Source organism: Melanerpes formicivorus, unplaced genomic scaffold (genome assembly GCF_026170545.1).
Source record: "Melanerpes formicivorus ecotype bairdi unplaced genomic scaffold, bMelFor1.0.p_v2 SCAF_111, whole genome shotgun sequence".
In the NCBI taxonomy this organism is placed as follows: Eukaryota; Metazoa; Chordata; class Aves; order Piciformes; family Picidae; genus Melanerpes; species Melanerpes formicivorus.
The window spans coordinates 1,379,244-1,397,705 of NW_027142463.1; the positions used below are offsets into that span (position 1 = coordinate 1,379,244).

Here is an 18,462-nt window from a genome sequence, read left to right on the forward strand (position 1 = left end):
CCCTGACTCCCTGCAGCCCTTGTGAGAGCCTCATGTTCTGGCAATTGAGAGGGGCCTTCAGAAAGGCAGCTCCAGGCCAGCAGCTCCTGTGGGCTGCCCAGGAGCCCAGATCCATCCTACCTCCTCCACTGATGGCCCTCTGCTTGCTGCCTGCCTCTCTTTGCTGTCTGGGGGAGCTGATGACCCCAAGAGCAAAGCCCCAAGGGGCTGCTTGCAGCAGCAGGAGGTGTGACTCCCAGAGTGGTGCCCATGGCATGGGCTGGTGGCAGGCAGAGGTGGAGCACTGCTGCTGTGAAGAGACATCTGCAGCTTCCCCGTGGGACTGAGCGTGGTGCCCAGCAGGCACTGGGCATGGCACACAGGGGTCCCATCCAAGCCCCACCACACTGGGCTTGTGGGCTCTCTGATGGCACAGAGGGGTCTCATCCAAGCCCCACCACACTGGGCTTGTGGGCTCTCTGATGGCACACAGGGGTCCCATCCAAGCCCCACCACACTGGGCTTCTGGGCTCTCTGATGGCACACAGGGGTCCCATCCAAGCCCCACCACACTGGGCTTGTGGGCTCTCTGATGTCCTTGGTTGTGTGGTCAGAGCTGGAGATGGAGGTGGTGAGGAGCCTGCTGGGTCAGAGCTGGACTGGATGCCCTTGCAGGCCTCTTCTGTGATGTCTCCTCGAGGCAGCACAGAACAGGCAGCTCCTGCCCGTGGCATCCACTAATGGCTGCTTGGCTTCCTCTCCTGAAGAAATACAAGATGAAGGTGGACCAGAAGACAGGCCTGGTTGAAATGATCATGGACAAGCTCGAGGAGAAGGATGAAGGGACTTACACTTTCCAGCTGCAGGACGGAAAAGCCACCAACCAGTCCAGCCTGGTCCTCATTGGGGATGGTAAGGTGCTCTGTGGTACACAGGAGACCCTTGGCTGCCATCCTCAGCCCCCACTCCCCTCACTGCCACTTGCAGGGGGGTTATGTCCCAGGGCTTAACCTTCTGCTTCTGCTGCTCTTGACCCCCAGTGTTCAAGAAGCTGCAGGACGAAGCAGCCTTCCAGAGGAAGGAGTGGCACAGGAAGCAAGGTCAGGATCCCCCTGGGCTGGGCTGTGAGGGGTTGGTGCTGGTGAATGCTGCTGCAGATGGGCAGTGTGGGACACAGAAGGAGCTTGTCCTCAGCTCTGGCTGCTTGTCCTCAGCTCTGGCTGCTGCAGCCTTCTGAAGGAGAAGCAGGACAAAGAGAGAACAAAGTCATGAAAATGGCAAGGCAGAGACACTTGCCTGGGGCATTGTGCCATGGAAACCACTGAGGTGGCACCAAAGCATGGCTGTCCCCTGAACAGGTGCTGATGGGCACCACTGAGGTGGCATCAAAGCATGGCTGTCCCCTGAACAGGTGCTGATGGGCACCACTGAGGTGGCCTCTCAGAATGTGTTTGTGCCCTGAGCAGGTGCTGATGGGCACCACTGAGGCCTTGAGCAGCTGAGTGTAGCTGAGAGGTGTCCCAGGGCACGGTGGGGAGGTTGGGGCAGCTGAGCTCTGAGCTCCCTTCGCCCCAGAGCCATTCTGTGGCTCTGTGGAAGCCTCGCTGTGGCCTCAGGCTGTGCCTGTCCTTCCAAACAGGTCCTCACTTTGTGGACAAGCTGGGATGGGAGGTGACTGATGACTGCAACGTGATGCTGAAATGCAAGGTAAGGGCTGAGGAGGACATGGAGCACCACAGCTGCAGCACCACAGCTGCAACACCATGCCTGCAGCACCGTGCCCACAGCACCATGCCCGCAGCACCATGCCTGCAGCACCGTGCCCACAGCACCATGCCCGCAGCACCGTGCCTGCAGCACCATGCCCGCAGCACCATGCCCGCAGCACCATGCCTGCAGCACCATGCCCACAGCACCGTGCCTGCAGCACCATGCCTGCAGCACCATGCCCACAGCACCGTGCCCGCAGCACCATGCCTGCAGCACCATGCCCGCAGCACCGTGCCTGCAGCACCATGCCCACAGCACCATGCCCACAGCACCATGCCCACAGCACCGTGCCCGCAGCACCATGCCCGCAGCACCGTGCCCACAGCACCATGCCCACAGCACCATGCCTGCAGCACCATGCCCACAGCACCGTGCCCGCAGCACCGTGCCCACAGCACCGTGCCCACAGCACCATGCCCACAGCACCATGCCTGCAGCACCATGCCCACAGCACCATGCCCACAGCACCATGCCTGCAGCACCATGCCCGCAGCACCGTGCCCGCAGCACCATGCCCACAGCACCATGCCTGCAGCACCATGCCCGCAGCACCGTGCCTGCAGCACCATGCCCACAGCACCATGCCCACAGCACCATGCCCACAGCACCATGCCCGCAGCACCGTGCCTGCAGCACCGTGCCCGCAGCACCATGCCCGCAGCACCGTGCCCACAGCACCATGCCCACAGCACCATGCCTGCAGCACCATGCCCACAGCACCGTGCCCGCAGCACCGTGCCCACAGCACCGTGCCCACAGCACCGTGCCCGCAGCACCATGCCCGCAGCACCGTGCCCGCAGCACCGTGCCCGCAGCACCGTGCCCACAGCACCATGCCCGCAGCACCATGCCCGCAGCACCGTGCCCGCAGCACCGTGCCCGCAGCACCGTGCCCACAGCACCATGCCCGCAGCACCATGCCCGCAGCACCATGCCCGCAGCACCATGCCCACAGCACCATGCCCGCAGCACCATGCCCACAGCACCATGCCTGCAGCACCATGCCCGCAGCACCGTGCCCGCAGCACCGTGCCCACAGCACCATGCCCGCAGCACCATGCCCACAGCACCATGCCTGCAGCACCACAGCTGCAGCACCGTGCCTGCAGCACCGTGCCCGCAGCACCATGCCTGCAGCACCATGCCCACAGCACCATGCCTGCAGCACCATGCCCACAGCACCGTGCCCACAGCACCATGCCTGCAGCACCATGCCCACAGCACCATGCCTGCAGCACCACAGCTGCAGCACCATGCCTGCAGCACTGTGCCTGCAGCACCATGCCTGCAGCACCATGCCCGCAGCACTCGGACCTGCTGCTGGGGCGCTGAGGGTGGGAAGGGACTCGTGGCCTTGGTTCTGTGCCTGTGGCTGCAGGCTGGGTGGTGACAGAGCCCAGGAGTGGTGCTGGGCACCACAGGCCTTGGGAAGCAGCTGGGACAGTTTGCTCCAGCTCCTTCAGGCCAGGAAAGGGCACCTGAGCAGTGGGGACAAGGCTGGCAGCCCTGGCTCCTCCTCACTCTTGATGCATAGAGTCACAGAAGGGGGTGGGTTGGAGGGGACCTCAAAGCTCATCCAGTTCCAGCTCCCTGCCATAGGCAGGATGATCTTTGAGGTCCTTTCCAGCCCCAACCCATTGAGTGCTGAAATGAAAGGAGAACAATCCCAGAGTGGTTGCCCCCTGCTTAGGTGGCCAACATCAAGAAGGAGACACACATCGTGTGGTACAAGGACGACAGGGAGATCATGGTGGATGAGGAGCACGACTTCAAGGACGGGGTCTGCACCCTGCTGATCTCAGAGGTGAGGGCCTGCACCGCTCAGCCTGCAGCTGGAGCTGGGCTGCTGAAGTTTGGGCTCTTCAGCTGAACAGCCAGAGAAGGAAGCGGCTTTGAGAAGTGGGAAAGCTCCTGGGGCAAACATCTGCTCGCAGCTGCTGCTCCAAGTCGCCAGGAAATGATGAGAGGGGGAAGAAGAACTCTGTCACTTCCTGTGTCTGACAGCAGAGCCTGACCACAGGCACTGCTCCAAGGGCCTTTGCCAGGCACTTCTCACTCTGGCTCTCAGAGGACCCCCTCTTGGAGTCACCAAAGAGTTGACCCTGCTCAGGGGTGACCCTGACCTGTGTTTACAGATTGCACTGGGCTGGAAGGGGCCCCCCAAGGGCACCCAGGCCAAGCCCCTGCAGGCACAGGGACAGCTCCAGCCAGAGCAGGCTGCCCAGGGACACAGCCAGGCTGAGCCTGAATGGCTGCAGGGATGGAGCCTCAAGCCCTCCCTGGGCAGCCTGTGCCAGTGCCTCCCCAGCCTCCCTCTGCAGAGCTTCCTCCTGATGTCCAACCTGACCCTGCCCTGCTCCACTCCCAACCCCCTGCCCCTCCTCCTGTCCCCACAGCCCCTCCTGAGCAGTCCCTCCCCAGCCTGCCTGCAGCTCCCCTGCAGGTATTGCAGTGCAGCTCTGAGCTCTCCCTGCAGCCTTCTCTCCTGCAGGCTGCACAGCCCCAGCTCCCAGCCTGGCCCCACAGCCCCAGCTCCCAGCCTGGCCCCACAGCTCCCAGCCTGGCCCCACAGCCCCAGCTCCCAGCCTGGCCCCACAGCCCCAGCTCCCAGCCTGGCCCCACAGCTCCCAGCCTGGCCCCACAGCCCCAGCTCCCAGCCTGGCCCCACGGCAGAGCTGCTCCCTCCAGCCTCTGATCGTCTCTGTGGCCTCCTCTGAGCCCTCTCCATCAGGTCCATGTCTCTCCTGAGTTCACCTCTTTGCTCTCAGACCTCTGGATGAGGAGGGGCAGGAATGTCAGGGCTCCTCCCCGGCTGCAGGCAGTGCCCACCCCACCGCCCCAGACAGGGACAGGGTGCTGTGGAGAAGTGGTGCAGCCCTAGCCCAGCCATCAGGCACCCACCTGGGCACGGGGTGGGAGAGGAGCTGGGTTCAGCAGTCAGCCTCCAGAGCTTCCCAGAGCGCCCCCCTGCGAAGTGCTGTGCTGTGACACCCTTGCAGTTCTCCAGGAAGGACGCTGGCACTTACGAAGTCATCCTGAAGGACGACCGCGGGAAGGACACCAGCCAGCTGCAGCTCAAGGACACAGGTCAGAGCCTGCCAGCCCCCCACCCACCTCTGCCCTGCAGGACCCCTCTGGGGCCTGGCTCCTCCTGCACTGGGACCGTCCCACTGGCCCCTCCTGCCGATCTAAAAGCTGTCTGCAGCAGCTGGAGCAGCCTTGGCCAGCTGGGTGCCGTGGCTGCAAGCCCAGCAGTGAGCCCCAGGACGGCTCCTGGGGGGCTGTGGAGCTGCAGCAGGGCTGCTGCAGGCTGCAGTGAAAGCAGGGCCCGGGAGCTGCACAGGACCAGGTCTTGTTTGGCCATCACTTAGGTGGGGGGGGGGGGTCAGGTTTGTGTCCCAGAGCCCACAGGGAGGACATGGGAGAGCCAGGACTTGTCCTGAGCTGCAGCCACAGAGCCTCAGCCTCTGGCTTTGTCTCCACAGCCTTTGCAGAGCTGATGAATGAAGTCTGCAGGAGGATTGGTAAGAGCTGGAGTCCCCCCTCCACTGAATGCCCCCCGTGGTGGCCCTCAGGGAATGGCTGCATGAACCTTGTGTCCCTCCTCCAGCTCTGTCTGCCTCAGACCTGAAAATCCAGAGCACAGCTGAGGGCATCAGGCTCTACTCCTACGTGACCTGCTACGTGGAGGACCTGCGGGTGGGCTGGGTGCACAAGTGAGTACCCACAGCCCCTGCGGGCAGCTGGGGGGCTGCAAAGGGCAGAGACAAGGCCCAGCTTGCTGCCCACCTCATGAGTGCTGCCAGGGCATGGTAGGCTGGGAAGGGAGCTCTGGAGCTGCCCCAGCCCAGCCCTGCCCCAGCAGGGCCCCCCCAGCACCCTGCCCAGCAGCACAGTGCCCAGGGGGGGTTGGAAGCTCTCCACACCAGCAGACTCCACAACCTCTCTGGGCAGCCTGCTCCAGGCCTCCAGCAGCCTCCCCCCAAACCACTTTCTCCTCCTGCTCAGCTGCCACCTCCTGCCTGCCAGGCTCTGCCCCTTGCCCCTTGGCCTGGCCCTGGCCAGCAGAGCCTGGCCCCAGCCTCTCACCCCCACTGTTACTCCCCTTCCCCTCTGCCCTTTCCTTCCCTGGCCCCACCAAGGCCAGCTGAGCAGTGGATGCTGTGTCTGGCAGAAGCTGTGGTCGACTGACCAGAGCAGAGCAGCAGACCTGCTCCAGCAGGGTGAGCAGCTCCTGGAGGCTCCAGAGCAGCCCAGGGTGATGCTGGCTGGTGAACAGCTCCTCCAGAGCAGCCCAGGTGACCCCAGAGCAGCCCAGGGTGACCCCAGAGCAGCCCAGGGTGACCCCAGGGCAGCCCAGGTGACCCCAGAGCAGCCCAGGTGACCCCAGAGCAGCCCAGGGTGACCCCAGAGCAGCCCAGGGTGACTCCAGAGCAGCCCAGGTGACCCCAGACCAGCTCAGGTGATCCCAGAGCAGCCTAGGTGACCCCAGAGCAGCCCAGGGTGACCCCAGAGCAGCCCAGGGTGACTCCAGGGCAGCCCAGGGTGACCCCAGAGCAGCCCAGGGTGACTCCAGGGCAGCCCAGGGTGACCCCAGAGCAGCCCAGAGTGACTCCAGGGCAGCCCAGGTGACCCCAGAGCAGCCCAGGGTGACCCCAGAGCAGCCCAGGGTGACCCCAGGGCAGCCCAGGGTGACCCCAGAGCAGCCCAGAGTGACTCCAGGGCAGCCCAGGTGACCCCAGAGCAGCCCAGGTGACTCCAGAGCAGCCCAGGTGACCCCAGAGCAGCCCAGGTGACTCCAGAGCAGCCCAGGGTGACTCCAGGGCAGCCCAGGTGACCCCAGAGCAGCCCAGGGTGACCCCAGGGCAGCCCAGGTGACCCCAGGGCAGCCCAGGGTGACCCCAGGGCAGCCCAGGTGACCCCAGAGCAGCCCAGGGTGACCCCAGGGCAGCCCAGGTGACCCCAGAGCAGCCCAGGTGACTCCAGAGCAGCCCAGGTGACCCCAGAGCAGCCCAGGGTGACTCCAGACCAGCTCAGGTGACCCCAGAGCAGCCCAGGTGACTCCAGAGCAGCCCAGGTGACCCCAGGGCAGCCCAGGGTGACTCCAGGACAGCCCAGGGTGACTCCAGGGCAGCCCAGGTGACCCCAGAGCAGCCCAGGGTGACTCCAGGGCAGCCCAGGTGACCCCAGGGCAGCCCAGGGTGACCCCAGGGCAGCCCAGGGTGACGCTGTTGGTGCCCCTCAGTGAGACCCCGCTGAAGTTCACGGAGCGCCTGCGGAGCGGGGTGACCGGGGAGCAGCTCTGGCTGCAGATCAACGAGCCCACCCCCCAGGACAGGGGCAGGTACACCATGGAGCTCTTTGATGGCAAAACTGCACACCAGAAGACAGTCGACCTCTCTGGGCAAGGTAGGCCACGGCCTCAGCGGGCAGCACCTGCGGGAGGGCGCTGAGCCCTGCCAGGGCAGAGCCCCCCTGGCAGGACCTGGCTGTGGGCAGGGCACGGTGCAGCCCCCAGCCCTGGGGGGGTAAGCCCATTTAAACCTGGTCTCCCCCCTTTACACGTGGTTCATCCCTTTTAAAACTTGGTTTCCACCCTTTGGACTTGGTTTCTGCCATTTAAACTTGGTTTCCACCCTGTGCACTGGGTTTCTCCCCTTCAAGCTTGGCTTCCCCAGTGTCACTTGAGGCTCACCATGCTTTCTCTCTGCCCCTCCCTTTCATCTCCATTTTTCTCTCTCCAAAGCCTTTGATGAAGCCTTTGCAGAGTTCCAGAGGCTGAAGTAAGTCTGGAGCCAGCTGCATGCCCTGAGCTAACAGCAGTGCTGTGTGCTGGGCCTAACTGCCATGGGGGGGCTCTGCATGGGGCTTGTTTGCTCTCACCCTTTCCTCTCCTGAGGGAAGGGTCCCTGCCCTGGCAGGAGCCAGCTGCTGAGGGACATTTCCCTCCGGAGATAACAGCAGCTGAGAAGCTGAGCTTGGGTTTCAACCACTCCAAACCTAAACTCAACCTGGGCTTTCTTTTTCCCTCTTTCAATTCCAGGCAAGCTGCAATTGCAGAGAAAAGTGAGTGGGGCTTAGGGGGTGATGGGGGAAGGGAATGGAAGGGAGGGGAGGGAAGGGATGGGGAAAGAAAAGGGAAGGGAATGGGGAATGGGAAGGGGAAATGGTCAGGCTCTGCTCAGAAGAGCAGCCCCAGAGGGCAGCTGAGCAATGCTCAGCAAGAGCTGAAGGAGCTGTGGGGGGCAAGAGGCTGGGGCCAGGCTCTGCTGAGTGGTGCCCAGGGGCAAGGGGCAGAGCCTGGCAGGCAGGAGGTGGCAGCTGAGCAGGAGGAGAAAGTGTTTTGGGGGGAGGCTGCTGGAGGCCTGGAGCAGGCTGCCCAGAGAGGTTGTGGAGTCTGCTGGTGTGGAGAGCTCCCAACCCCCCCTGGGCACTGTGCTGCTGGGCAGGGTGCTGGGGGGGGCCCTGCTGGAGCAGGGCTGGGCTGGGGCAGCTCCAGGGGTCCCTTCCCAGCCCTCCATGGCTGAGCAGTTCACCATCAGGAGCAGGCTGCTCCTGGTACCAGAGGTGAGCTGTGCATAAGTGAGGTGAAGGGAGGAGCAGGAGGAGCAGCAGGGCCTGGGCCCAGCTGACTTTGGGCTGCCTGTGTCCCTTCTCTCCCTGCAGACCGGGCGCGGGTGCTCGGAGGCCTGCCGGACGTCGTCACCATCCAGGAGGGCAAGGTACAGAGAGTGAGGAGCAGTGGGGTGGGTGCTGGGCACACTGCCACTTCTGGGCTTGGCTCAGTCTGAGAAGTTGCCATTTCCAAGCCTGCCCCAGGCCTTCTTCAGCCCTGCTGCTCTGCAGGGGATTGTGGCACAGCTGTGGCTGCAGCCAGGGCAGAGCCTTCTCAGGGTGAGATGAAAGGGAGAGGACAGAGCTGGGGCTGCAGCCCCTTCCAGAAGCAGCTCTTCAAACATCCACCTGCAGGCCCCCAGCCAGGTTTTGCTCTGCCAGGGAATTTGATGCCCTTTTTCAACCAGCTTTAAGAGGTTTTGTGTATCCTGTGTTGAAACAGGACACAGGAAGGGCAGTGGGAAGCTGTGAGGTGGCACCGGGGCAGCTTCATGGTGCTCCTGGCTGTCCCTGCTCAGCTGGGTTAGAAGTGTTTGGTTAGGAGCTGAGCAGAAGTGTTGGGAACCCAAAATCCTGTGGACTGTGCCTGCTGAGGCCACAGCTGCAGTGCTGGGGGCAGCTCTGGGCCCCCCAGTCCCAGAGGGACAGAAAGCTGCTGGAGAGAGCCCAGGGGAGGCTGCAGAGCTGCTGAGGGGCCTGGAGCAGCCCTGGGAGCAGCAAAGGCTGAGAGCCCTGGGGCTGAGAGCCTGCAGCAGAGCAGCCCCAGAGGGGAGCTGAGCAATGCTCAGCAAGAGCTGAAGGAGCTGTGGGGGGCAAGAGGCTGGGGCCAGGCTCTGCTGAGTGGTGCCCAGGGCCAGGCCAAGGGGCAAGGGGCAGAGCCTGGCAGGCAGGAGGTGGCAGCTGAGCAGGAGGAGAAAGTGGTTTGGGGGGAGGCTGCTGGAGGCCTGAGGCAGGCTGCCCAGAGAGGGAGAGCAGGGTTAGACTGGAGCTGAGGAAGAAGTTCTTTAGTACCAGGGTGGTGAGACTCTGGCCCAGGCTGCCCAGGGAGGCTGTGGCTGCCTCCTCCCTGGGGGTGTTCAAGGCCAGGCTGGATGAGGCCCTGAGCAGCTGAGTCTAGCTGAAAGGTGTCTGAGGTCTCTTCCCACCTGAGCCATTCTGTGGCTCTACAAATCCACCTGATGGTTCCTCGAGTCCTCAGGTCAGGTCTGACTGCAGTGCAGCCAACATCTAACCTGACACTGCGGGTGATGCCTGGGGCAGGCCCTGCTGGGCGCTGTGGGAGCAGAGCCATGCCCTCTGGCAGGCTGAGAGTGCAGCACTGGGGTCACTGAGCTGCTTCTCCTCTGTGAGTGACAGAAGTGCCTGGGGGCTGCTGCTGGTGGTGGGCCTCCCTTTCCTGCGTGGGGGTGGAAGGCTTGGAGAGCCCCCGGCCGCTCCTGCCTGCAGCCTGGCCCTCTGCTCCCACAGGCCCTCAACCTCTCCTGCACTGTCTGGGGGGACCCCCCCCCGGAGGTGGCCTGGCTGAAGAACGAGAAGGCCTTCGCCTCGGATGCCAACTGCCAGCTGCGCTTCGAGGCGGGCAAGCACGTCACCTTCAGCATCTCCAGCGTGTCCACCCTGGACTCGGGCAAGTACAGCCTGGTGGTGAAGAACCAGTTCGGCAGCGAGACCAGCGACGTCACCGTCAGCGTCTTCATCCCCGAGGAGGAGGCGGCCAGGGCCTGACGGAGGCGGCAGGGTGGCACCAGCCCGGGGGCAGAGAGGCTTTCTGCTCCTGCAGGCAGCCCCGGGGCTCTTCCTTTCTCTTCTCCTTTGCTTCTCTAACTTCGGCTCTGCCCGGGCACACCAGAAGGGCTTCTGCTCCCTCCTGACCGCCGCCTGCCCGGCTGCCTCCACCGCCTGACCCTCCTGCTGGAGCCTCCCACGGCGCCAGGAGGGGTGAGGAACCCTCGCAGTGAGGCAGCAGGGGAGGCGGCAAAGGCTGGGGGCGCCTGGGAGCAGCAGCTCCAAGCTCTGCTGCAGCAGCATGGGTGGAAGGTGCTGGAGCTGAGTGGTGCTGGAGCTCTCAGCACCGAGTGGTGCTGCGCTGTGTCTGCATGGAAGCCTCTGATGGCTGTGTTGATGTAGAGAGGCCTGCAGGGGGCTGCCAGCTCCGCCCACAGGAGCTGTCTGATGTGCCCAGGGGTGAAAGTGCTGCCAGCTGCAGGGCAAGCGGGCTCAGGCCAGGAGCGCCCTCTGTGTGTGTCTGCAGGGCTGGCCCACCTCTCCTCCCTGTGCTCACCAATAAACTGAGTGCACTCCCCTTGTCCTGTCTCACCGGGCCTTGTGTCACCAGCTCCTTGTGCACAGCACCTCCTGTCTCACCACTGCCACCCTTCACATCCCTGACAGCCCCATGGCACAGCCCGTGGTGGCATCCCTTCGCCCTTGACTCTGCTCTGCTCAGCCCCCACCTTGAGCTCTGGGCCCAGCTCTGGTGCCCCAGCATAAGGACAAAGGTGATGCAAGGGCTGGAGCCCCCCTGCTGCCTCCTCTCTCAGCAGCACAGCTCCTCACGTCTCTCTTCAGAGACCAGCATGGGCTGGGGCAGCTCTCCCACCTCCTCTCTTGCTTTTCACCCCTTTGGCTGCAGTTGTGGCACTGCTGTTAGGATGCCACCAGCAAGTGTAAGCCAGACCACTCCCCAGCCCTTGGCACCCAAGGTTTGCTGGCAGCAAGAGGCAGTGTGAGGGAACAACCCAGAGCTCAGGTACCAGACCCAGCACAGTGACCAGAAACGACAGTGGTGGTTTGGGGCCATTGTCAAAGGGCTCCTGACAAGGCAGAGCATCATGGAAAGGGTTGGGTTGGAAGGGACCTCAAAGGTCATCTCCTCCAACCCCTCTGCCACGGGCAGGTACACCTTCCACTACACCACACTGCTCAAGACCTCATCCAGCCTGGCCTTGAGCACCTCCAGGTGTTGGTCACCAGCAGCTGGAGATGAGCCAGGCTGTGCCCAGGTGGCCAAGAAGGTCACCAGCAGCCTGGGCTGGAGCAGCAGTGGTGTGGCCAGCACTGCTTCAGTTCCTCTCCTGTCTCACCCAGGGCTGCTGGGGGAGTGCCTCAGGTAAACCACAAGGCAGCATGGGGCCAGCTGCAGCAGGAATCCTTGCCTTCTCTGCTCCAGACTGAACAGCCCCAACTCCTTCAGTCTGTGCTCACAGCAGAGCAGCTCCAGCCCTCTGCTCATCCTCCTGGCCCTGCTCTGGACACCTTCCAGCACCTCCAGATCCCTCTTGTCACAGGGGCTCCAGAACTGGAGGCAGGACTCCAGGTGGGGTCTCCCCAGAGCTGAGCAGAGGGGGAGAATCACCTCCCTTGCCCTGCTGGCCACACTTCTCCTGCTGCAGCCCAGGCTCTGGTTGGCTTTGTGGGCTGCAAGTGCACACTGAGAGCTCCTGGTGAGCTTCTCCTCCCCCAGCACCCCCAAGGCTCTCTCCTCAGGGCTGCTCTCCAGCCAGACCCTGCCCAAATGGAGTGGAAAGGAGGGGAGGGATTGCAGGGGGTTGCAACCCTTGTGTCTGGCCAGGGGAGTGGGTGTGGAGGGGGGGGCTGGGTCCCTGTGCCGCTGGGTAGGCTGTGCTGCCAGGGTGCCATGCTGGAGTGCCATGCCGGGGTGCCATGCCGGGGGTGCCATGCCTGTGCGCCGGGACGGGCGAGGTGCCGCTGGGATGGGAGCGTCCTGGGCAAAGGAATGAGTGCTGCCATCCCAGTCCAGCCCTGCCTGCCCTGTGCCCACAGCACCCCTGCCCTGTGCCCCCAGCCCCCCTGCTCTGTGCCCCCAGCCCTGTGCCCACAGCACCCCTGCCCTGTGCCCCCAGCCCACCTGCTCTGTGCCCCCAGCCCTGTGCCCCCAGCCCCCTGTGCCCCCTGCGCTGTGCCCCCAGCCCTGTGCCCACAGGACCCCTGCCCTGTGCCCCCAGCCCCCCTGCCCTGTGCCACCAGCCCCCTGTGCCCTGTGCCCCCTGCGCTGTGCCCCCTGCGCTTTGCCCCCAGCCCCCCTGCGCTGTGCCCCCAGCCCTGTGCCCCCAGCCCCCCTGCCCTGTGCCACCAGCCCCTCGTGCCCTGTGCCCCCTGCGCTGTGCCCCCAGCCCTGTGCCCCCAGTCCCTCGTGCCCTGTGCCCCCTGCGCTGTGCCCCCAGCTGCTGTGCCCTTATGAACTGCTCGCAGCCCAAGCGCAGCACTGAGCTCTCACAGCTGCCAGCCCCCAGCATCGCACCAAGGCCTCTGCAGGCAGCAGCAGAGGGCTGGGGCTGCTCCGGGCACAGGCTGGGGGAGCTGGGGCTGGGGCTGGGGGAGCTGGGGCTGGGGCTGTGCAGGCTGCAGAAGGCTCCCAGGTGACCTCATTGTGGCCTCCCAGGATCTGCAGGGGGCTGCAGGAAGGCTGGGGAGGGACTGCTCAGGATCTCAGGCAGTGATAGGACTAGGGGGAATGGAATGAAGCTGGAGGTGGGGAGATTCAGGCTGGAGGGGAGGAGGAAGTTCTTCCCCATGAGAGTGGTGAAGCCCTGGAATGGGTTGTGCAGGGAGGTGGTTGGGGCCCTGTCCCTGGAGGTGTTTAAGGCCAGGCTGGCTGAGGCTCTGGCCAGGCTGATCTAGTGTGGGGTGTCCCTGCCCATGGCAGGGGGGTTGGAGCTGGATGCTCCTTGTGGTCCCTTCCAGCCCTGCCTGCCTGTCACTATGCCATACACTAAAGCACACCAAAGGACTGGCAGACAAACGACTGGTCACAACTAAGCCTACAGCAGCACTACCGGCACTGGGCTGCCTGTGTCACGGTGTCAGCCTCTGCTCCCCGGCCTCACCGCCCAGGCGTTAGCTCTCACTGTGATCCAAACCCCCTGACACCAATCACCGCTCATTCACCACACTGCCCCCCCCGCGCTGCCCCCAGCCCCTCTCCCCAGGCACGCCCGGGGCCTGTGGGGCAGTGCTCGCCGGCGGAACCCCGCGGGGCGCAGGGGGCAGCCCTGGGGCAGCCCTGGCGCAGGCCGCACTACCCCCCCACCCCCCCAAGATGGCGTCCGCGCCTCCGACCCTTCCCGCCCAAACGCGGCGCCCCGCGCGGGTCACGTGGGGAGGGCGAGGCGGGGCCGCCCCGCTGACGTCACGCGCGTGCCCGCGGCGCCAGCGGCCGGCGCCTGTCGCAGCTCGCGAGCGGCGCGGCGCTGCCCCCCCCCTCCCCCCCCCCGCTCCAGCCCCCCCCCCCCCCCCCCCCGAGCCCTTCCTCCCGCGGCTGGCGCCGGGCCCCGCCGGAGGTAAGCCCCGGGCGGCCGGGACGGGACCGGGACGGGATGGGGTGTCCGCCGGTGCGCGACGCGGCGAGAAGGGGGTGCTGAGAGGGGGGGAGCTGGCGGGGGGGGGCAGGGCCTCGCTCCCCTCACCGAGAGGGGCTCCGGGCAGCCCCCGCTGAGCTTGCCGCCTGCGCCTGGCCCGGGGGCCGGCAGGAGAGCGCAGCATCCCGGCCCCGGCTGCCCGCGGTGCTAAGGGGCCCCGCACAGCCGGCACGGCGCACGGCGGAGCAGCGGAGGCGCCGCCTGCCCCCCGGGCTGCGCTGCTCCGCCCGGTGCCAGCGCCGGGCCCGGCGGGGCTGCCGGGGAGGTCTCCCTCAGCGGGCAGCGTCCCGCTGGCAGCGCTGCCTTGGCCGCCCGCGGGGTGATGTCATCCCGGCCCCGGCCCCCGGCTCCGCTCCGTGCCTCGCCGCTCCGTCTGGCACCCGGTAGCACCCCCCGCGCCCCTGCTGCAGTGCTCCTGGCCGCAGCCAGAGCAGGATGAGTTCTGCTGGGTGGCTTTAGGTGTCCGCACCCCCTGCTGCTGGCCTCTGGGCTTCCCAGCACGCTGTATGAAGATGTGCACTATTCCTGTGTCCCAGAACCCCAGCATGGGGGGTGGGAAGGGACCCCTGGGGCTCCCCCAGCCCAGCCCTGCTCCAGCAGGGCCCCCCCAGCACCCTGCCCAGCAGCACAGTGCCCAGGGGGGGTTGGAAGCTCTCCACACCAGCAGACTCCACAACCTCTCTGGGCAGCCTGCTCCAGGCCTCCAGCAGCCTCCCCCCAAACCACTTTCTCCTCCTGCTCAGCTGCCACCTCCTGCCTGCCAGGCTCTGCCCCTTGCCCCTTGGCCTGGCCCTGGGCACCACTCAGCAGAGCCTGGCCCCAGCCTCCTGCCCCCCCACAGCTCCTTCAGCTCTTGCTGAGCATTGCTCAGCTCCCCTCTGGGGCTGCTCTGCTGCAGGCTCTCAGCCCCAGGGCTCTCAGCCTTTGCTGCTGCCAGAGCTGCTCCAGGCCCCTCAGCAGCTCTGCAGCCTCCCCTGGGCTCTCTCCAGCAGCTCTCTGTCCCTCTGGGACTGGGGGGCCCAGAGCTGCCCCCAGCACTGCAGCTGTGGCCTCAGCAGGCACAGTCCACAGGATTTTGGGTTCCCAACACTTCTGCTCAGCTCCTAACCAAACACTTCTAACCCAGCTGAGCAGGGACAGCCAGGAGCACCATGAAGCTGCCCCGGTGCCACCTCACAGCTTCCCACTGCCCTTCCTGTGTCCTGTTTCAACACAGGATACACAAAACCTCTTAAAGCTGGTTGAAAAAGGGCATCAAATTCCCTGGCAGAGCAAAACCTGGCTGGGGGCCTGCAGGTGGATGTTTGAAGAGCTGCTTCTGGAAGGGGCTGCAGCCCCAGCTCTGTCCTCTCCCTTTCATCTCACCCTGAGAAGGCTCTGCCCTGGCTGCAGCCACAGCTGTGCCACAATCCCCTGCAGAGCAGCAGGGCTGAAGAAGGCCTGGGGCAGGCTTGGAAATGGCAACTTCTCAGACTGAGCCAAGCCCAGAAGTGGCAGTGTGCCCAGCACCCACCTCCCCTGGGCTCTCTCCAGCAGTTCCCGGTGCCTCTGGGCCTGGGGAGCTCAGAGCTGGCCCCAGCACTGCAGCTGTGTGCAGAGCAGAGGGGCAGGAGAAGACCCTTGGCACCTCTTGTGACGCCAGGGCACCTCCCCTCCCTGCTGTGGGTGTGGGGTCCCGTGGGGCGCTGTGCACACACAGCACTGCTGGGGGTGTGTCACAGGTCTGGAATGAAGTCGCTATGCTGGGAGCTTGGGCTGGCTGCTGCATTGTCTGCTGACAGTGCTGCTGCTGAGAGGAGCAGAGGCTGAGGCTGCTGCAGGGCTCCTGGCTGCAGGGCTGCTGGCTGCAGGGCTCCTGGCTGCAGGGCTCCTGGCTGCAGGGCTGCTGGCTGCAGGGCTGCAGGGCTCCTGGCTGCAGGGCTGCTGGCTGCAGGGCTGCTGGCTGCTGGGCTCCTGGCTGCTGGGCTCCTGGCTGCAGGGCTGCTGGCTGCAGGGCTGCAGGGCTCCTGGCTGCAGGGCTGCAGGGCTGCTGGCTGCAGGGCTGCTGGCTGCAGGGCTGCAGGGCTCCTGGCTGCAGGGCTGCAGGGCTGCTGGCTGCAGGGCTGCTGGCTGCAGGGCTGCAGGGCTCCTGGCTGCAGGGCTCCTGGCTGCAGGGCTGCTGGCTGCAGGGCTCCTGGCTGCAGTTGCAGCGTTAGTCTGTCAGCTCCGGCAGAGCTTCCCAGCTGAGCAGAGCAGTGTTTGGGCTATCAAGGCCTGCAGAGCTCTCACTGCCTGAACCTGTCCTCTGCTGGGGAGGTTTGGGCTGCCACACAGTGCAGTGGAGCTCTTGGTTGTGCTTTCCTGGGCATGTGGGGTGTTGCAGTTCCGCTGGGCAGGAAGCTGTGCCAGCATTCCCCTGCGCCGGTGCGGGGCCAGGATGAGCGCTGGGGGAGCAGGCAGCGCGCATGGGGCCCTGGGCACCAGCTCCGGAGCCCTGCAGCCGCACAGGGCCAGCAGCCTCTTGCCCAAGGGTAAAGCAGTTGGGTTTGTCTCCTGCTGGCAGTGCTCAAGCGGTTCCTGCTCCACCACCTTCCTCTGTTCCACTCTCGTTGCCGTTGCCACTGCAGTGTGGGGGGAGCCAGGGGGGTCTTCGTGCCCCCGGAGTCTCTGGGCTGGGCTAGGAGGCTGCTGGCTGTTGTCTGCTGGTAAAGTGACTCTCCTTGCTGCTCACATCATGGGTTGCAGATGGGTGTAGGTAACTGCCGGTGAAGGAATGAGAGGTCACCTTCTGGGGTGAGCCAGTGCAGGGCAAAGCCCTCAGGCTGCTGCAGAGCAGCTGCTGAGGGCTCTGAGATCAAACCCTGGGCTTGAAGCCGGTGCCTCGCACATCTGTCCCACACCACGTCCCGGTGGCTGCTGTGTCCAGCTGTGCTGATCCCCCTGCGCCCTGCAGCTCCCTCAGGCTGGGTGTTGAGGTTCCACAGCGGGAGGTGGCCCCTCTGGACGTGTCCCTCTCGCCCTGTGCGGCTGTGGTAGCGCTGGGGCTGCCTTTGCCGGCAGTGTTTCACTCCAAAAGGGCTGCTCTTCGCTGTGTGCTAGCTTAGAGCTCAGCCTCCAGCGCCGCAGGGCGGCCTCAGGACAATGTGCCTGGGGGCGGGGCCGGAGCGCGGCCGGGGGAGGCGGGGCTGGAGAGCGGCCTGGGGGCGGGGCTGGAGCACGGCCTGGGGGCGGGGCCGGAGCGCGGCCGGGGAGGCGGGGCTGGAGAGCGGCCTGGGGGCGGGGCCGGAGCGCGGCCTGGGGGCGGGGCTGGAGCGCGGCCGGGGGAGGCGGGGCCGGAGCGCGGCCGGGACAGCCAGCGGCCAGGCGTGGGACTGTCCCCTGCAGCCACCTCCCTGGAGGGCACCGGCAGGAGCTGTGCTTGGGGCTCTGCCTGGCTGCTGCTGAGGGAGCAGAGCGCAGCCACAGCTGCAGCCAGGCCGTGGCTTGACTCCCAGAGCTGAGCTCCAGATGGGTGAAGCACTGAGAGCTCACTGAGCCCTGTGCCACACCGGAGTCTGCCTGCAGCCAGCAGGGGCTGAGCCAGGCCAGGACAGGACACGTCTCCAGCCGGGCTGTTAGGAGCTGCCTGCTCAGAACTGTGCTGCCTGCAGGTCTGTGGGGCTGGGTGCTGTCTGTGGGGCTGGGTGCTGCCTGTGGGGCTGGGTGCTGCCTGCAGGCCTGTGGGGCTGGGTGCTGCCTGTGGGGCTGGGTGCTGCCTGTGGGGCTGGGTGCTGCCTGCAGGCCTGTGGGGCTGGGTGCTGCCTGTGGGGCTGGGTGCTGCCTGCAGGCCTGTGGGGCTGGGTGCTGCCTGTGGGGCTGGGTGCTGCCTGTGGGGCTGGGTGCTGCCTGCAGGCCTCTGGAGCTGGGTGCTACCTGTGGGGCTGGGTGCAGCCTGCAGGCCTCTGGAGCTGGGTGCTGCCTGCCGGCCTGTGGGGCTGGGTGCTGCCTGTGGGGCTGGGTGCTGCCTGCAGGCCTGTGGGGCTGGGTGCTGCCTGTGGGGCTGGGTGCTGCCTGTGGGGCTGGGTGCTGCCTGCAGGCCTCTGGAGCTGGGTGCTGCCTGTGGGGCTGGGTGCAGCCTGCAGGCCTCTGGAGCTGGGTGCTGCCTGCCGGCCTGTGGGGCTGGGTGCTGCCTGTGGGGCTGGGTGCAGCCTGCAGGCCTCTGGAGCTGGGTGCTGCCTGCCGGCCTGTGGGGCTGGGTGCTGCCTGTGGGGCTGGGTGCAGCCTGCAGGCCTCTGGAGCTGGGTGCTGCCTGCCGGCCTGTGGGGCTGGGTGCTGCCTGTGGGGCTGGGTGCTGCCTGCAGGCTGTCAGCAGCCTCCTGCAGGGCTGCAGAGGGCTCTGTGCAGCACGCTAGCTGGGGCAGTGCCCTCTGCCTTGGCTCACCAGGGGCTGGAGGTTGTGATGGGCCCTGAAGTGCAAACACAAGATCAGTACCCAGTGGTGGTGGAGCTGCTGCTTCCCTGGGTGCAGAATGCCCCTGGGCACAACAGCAGCCTGTGGGGCCTCTGCCCAGGCTCCTCCTGTCCCAGCCACTGCACTTCTGCTCCTTCTCTCAGCCTGAAGATCTCCTCTGCAGGTGATCCCCACTCTGAAGGGAGCCAGACCATTCACCCCCAGACCATTCTCCCCCAGATCATTCACCCCCAGACCATTCACCCCCAGGCTTCATCCAGTCACACCCCTGACTGGGTTCTTTGGCCCTGG

General features: G+C 65.7%; 2 protein-coding genes across 3 annotated transcripts in view; both read left to right on the forward strand.

The window, feature by feature from the left end:
- Window positions 1-10,670, forward strand: part of MYOM1 (myomesin 1) — a 45,706-nt gene extending 35,036 nt beyond the window's left edge. The window contains exons 26-37 of the mRNA XM_068166922.1: window positions 747-891; window positions 1,020-1,079; window positions 1,619-1,686; window positions 3,440-3,553; window positions 4,749-4,836; window positions 5,235-5,273; window positions 5,360-5,465; window positions 6,995-7,158; window positions 7,496-7,532; window positions 7,793-7,815; window positions 8,416-8,471; window positions 9,832-10,670. Of these exons, the coding sequence (XP_068023023.1) occupies window positions 747-891; window positions 1,020-1,079; window positions 1,619-1,686; window positions 3,440-3,553; window positions 4,749-4,836; window positions 5,235-5,273; window positions 5,360-5,465; window positions 6,995-7,158; window positions 7,496-7,532; window positions 7,793-7,815; window positions 8,416-8,471; window positions 9,832-10,089 (1,158 nt within the window). The 3' untranslated portion in view covers window positions 10,090-10,670. The remainder of the gene's footprint in view (window positions 1-746; window positions 892-1,019; window positions 1,080-1,618; window positions 1,687-3,439; window positions 3,554-4,748; window positions 4,837-5,234; window positions 5,274-5,359; window positions 5,466-6,994; window positions 7,159-7,495; window positions 7,533-7,792; window positions 7,816-8,415; window positions 8,472-9,831) is intronic.
- A 2,924-nt stretch (window positions 10,671-13,594) lies between these two features.
- Window positions 13,595-18,462, forward strand: part of LPIN2 (lipin 2) — a 42,102-nt gene continuing 37,234 nt past the window's right edge. Inside the window, exon 1 of one of the 2 annotated variants that reach the window (XM_068166909.1) lies at window positions 13,595-13,664. The gene's annotated coding sequence lies outside the window, so the exon portion shown is untranslated. Of the gene's footprint in view, window positions 13,665-17,129; window positions 17,372-18,462 lie in introns of those variants that run through there. The other variant, XM_068166908.1, reaches the window with a different exon arrangement.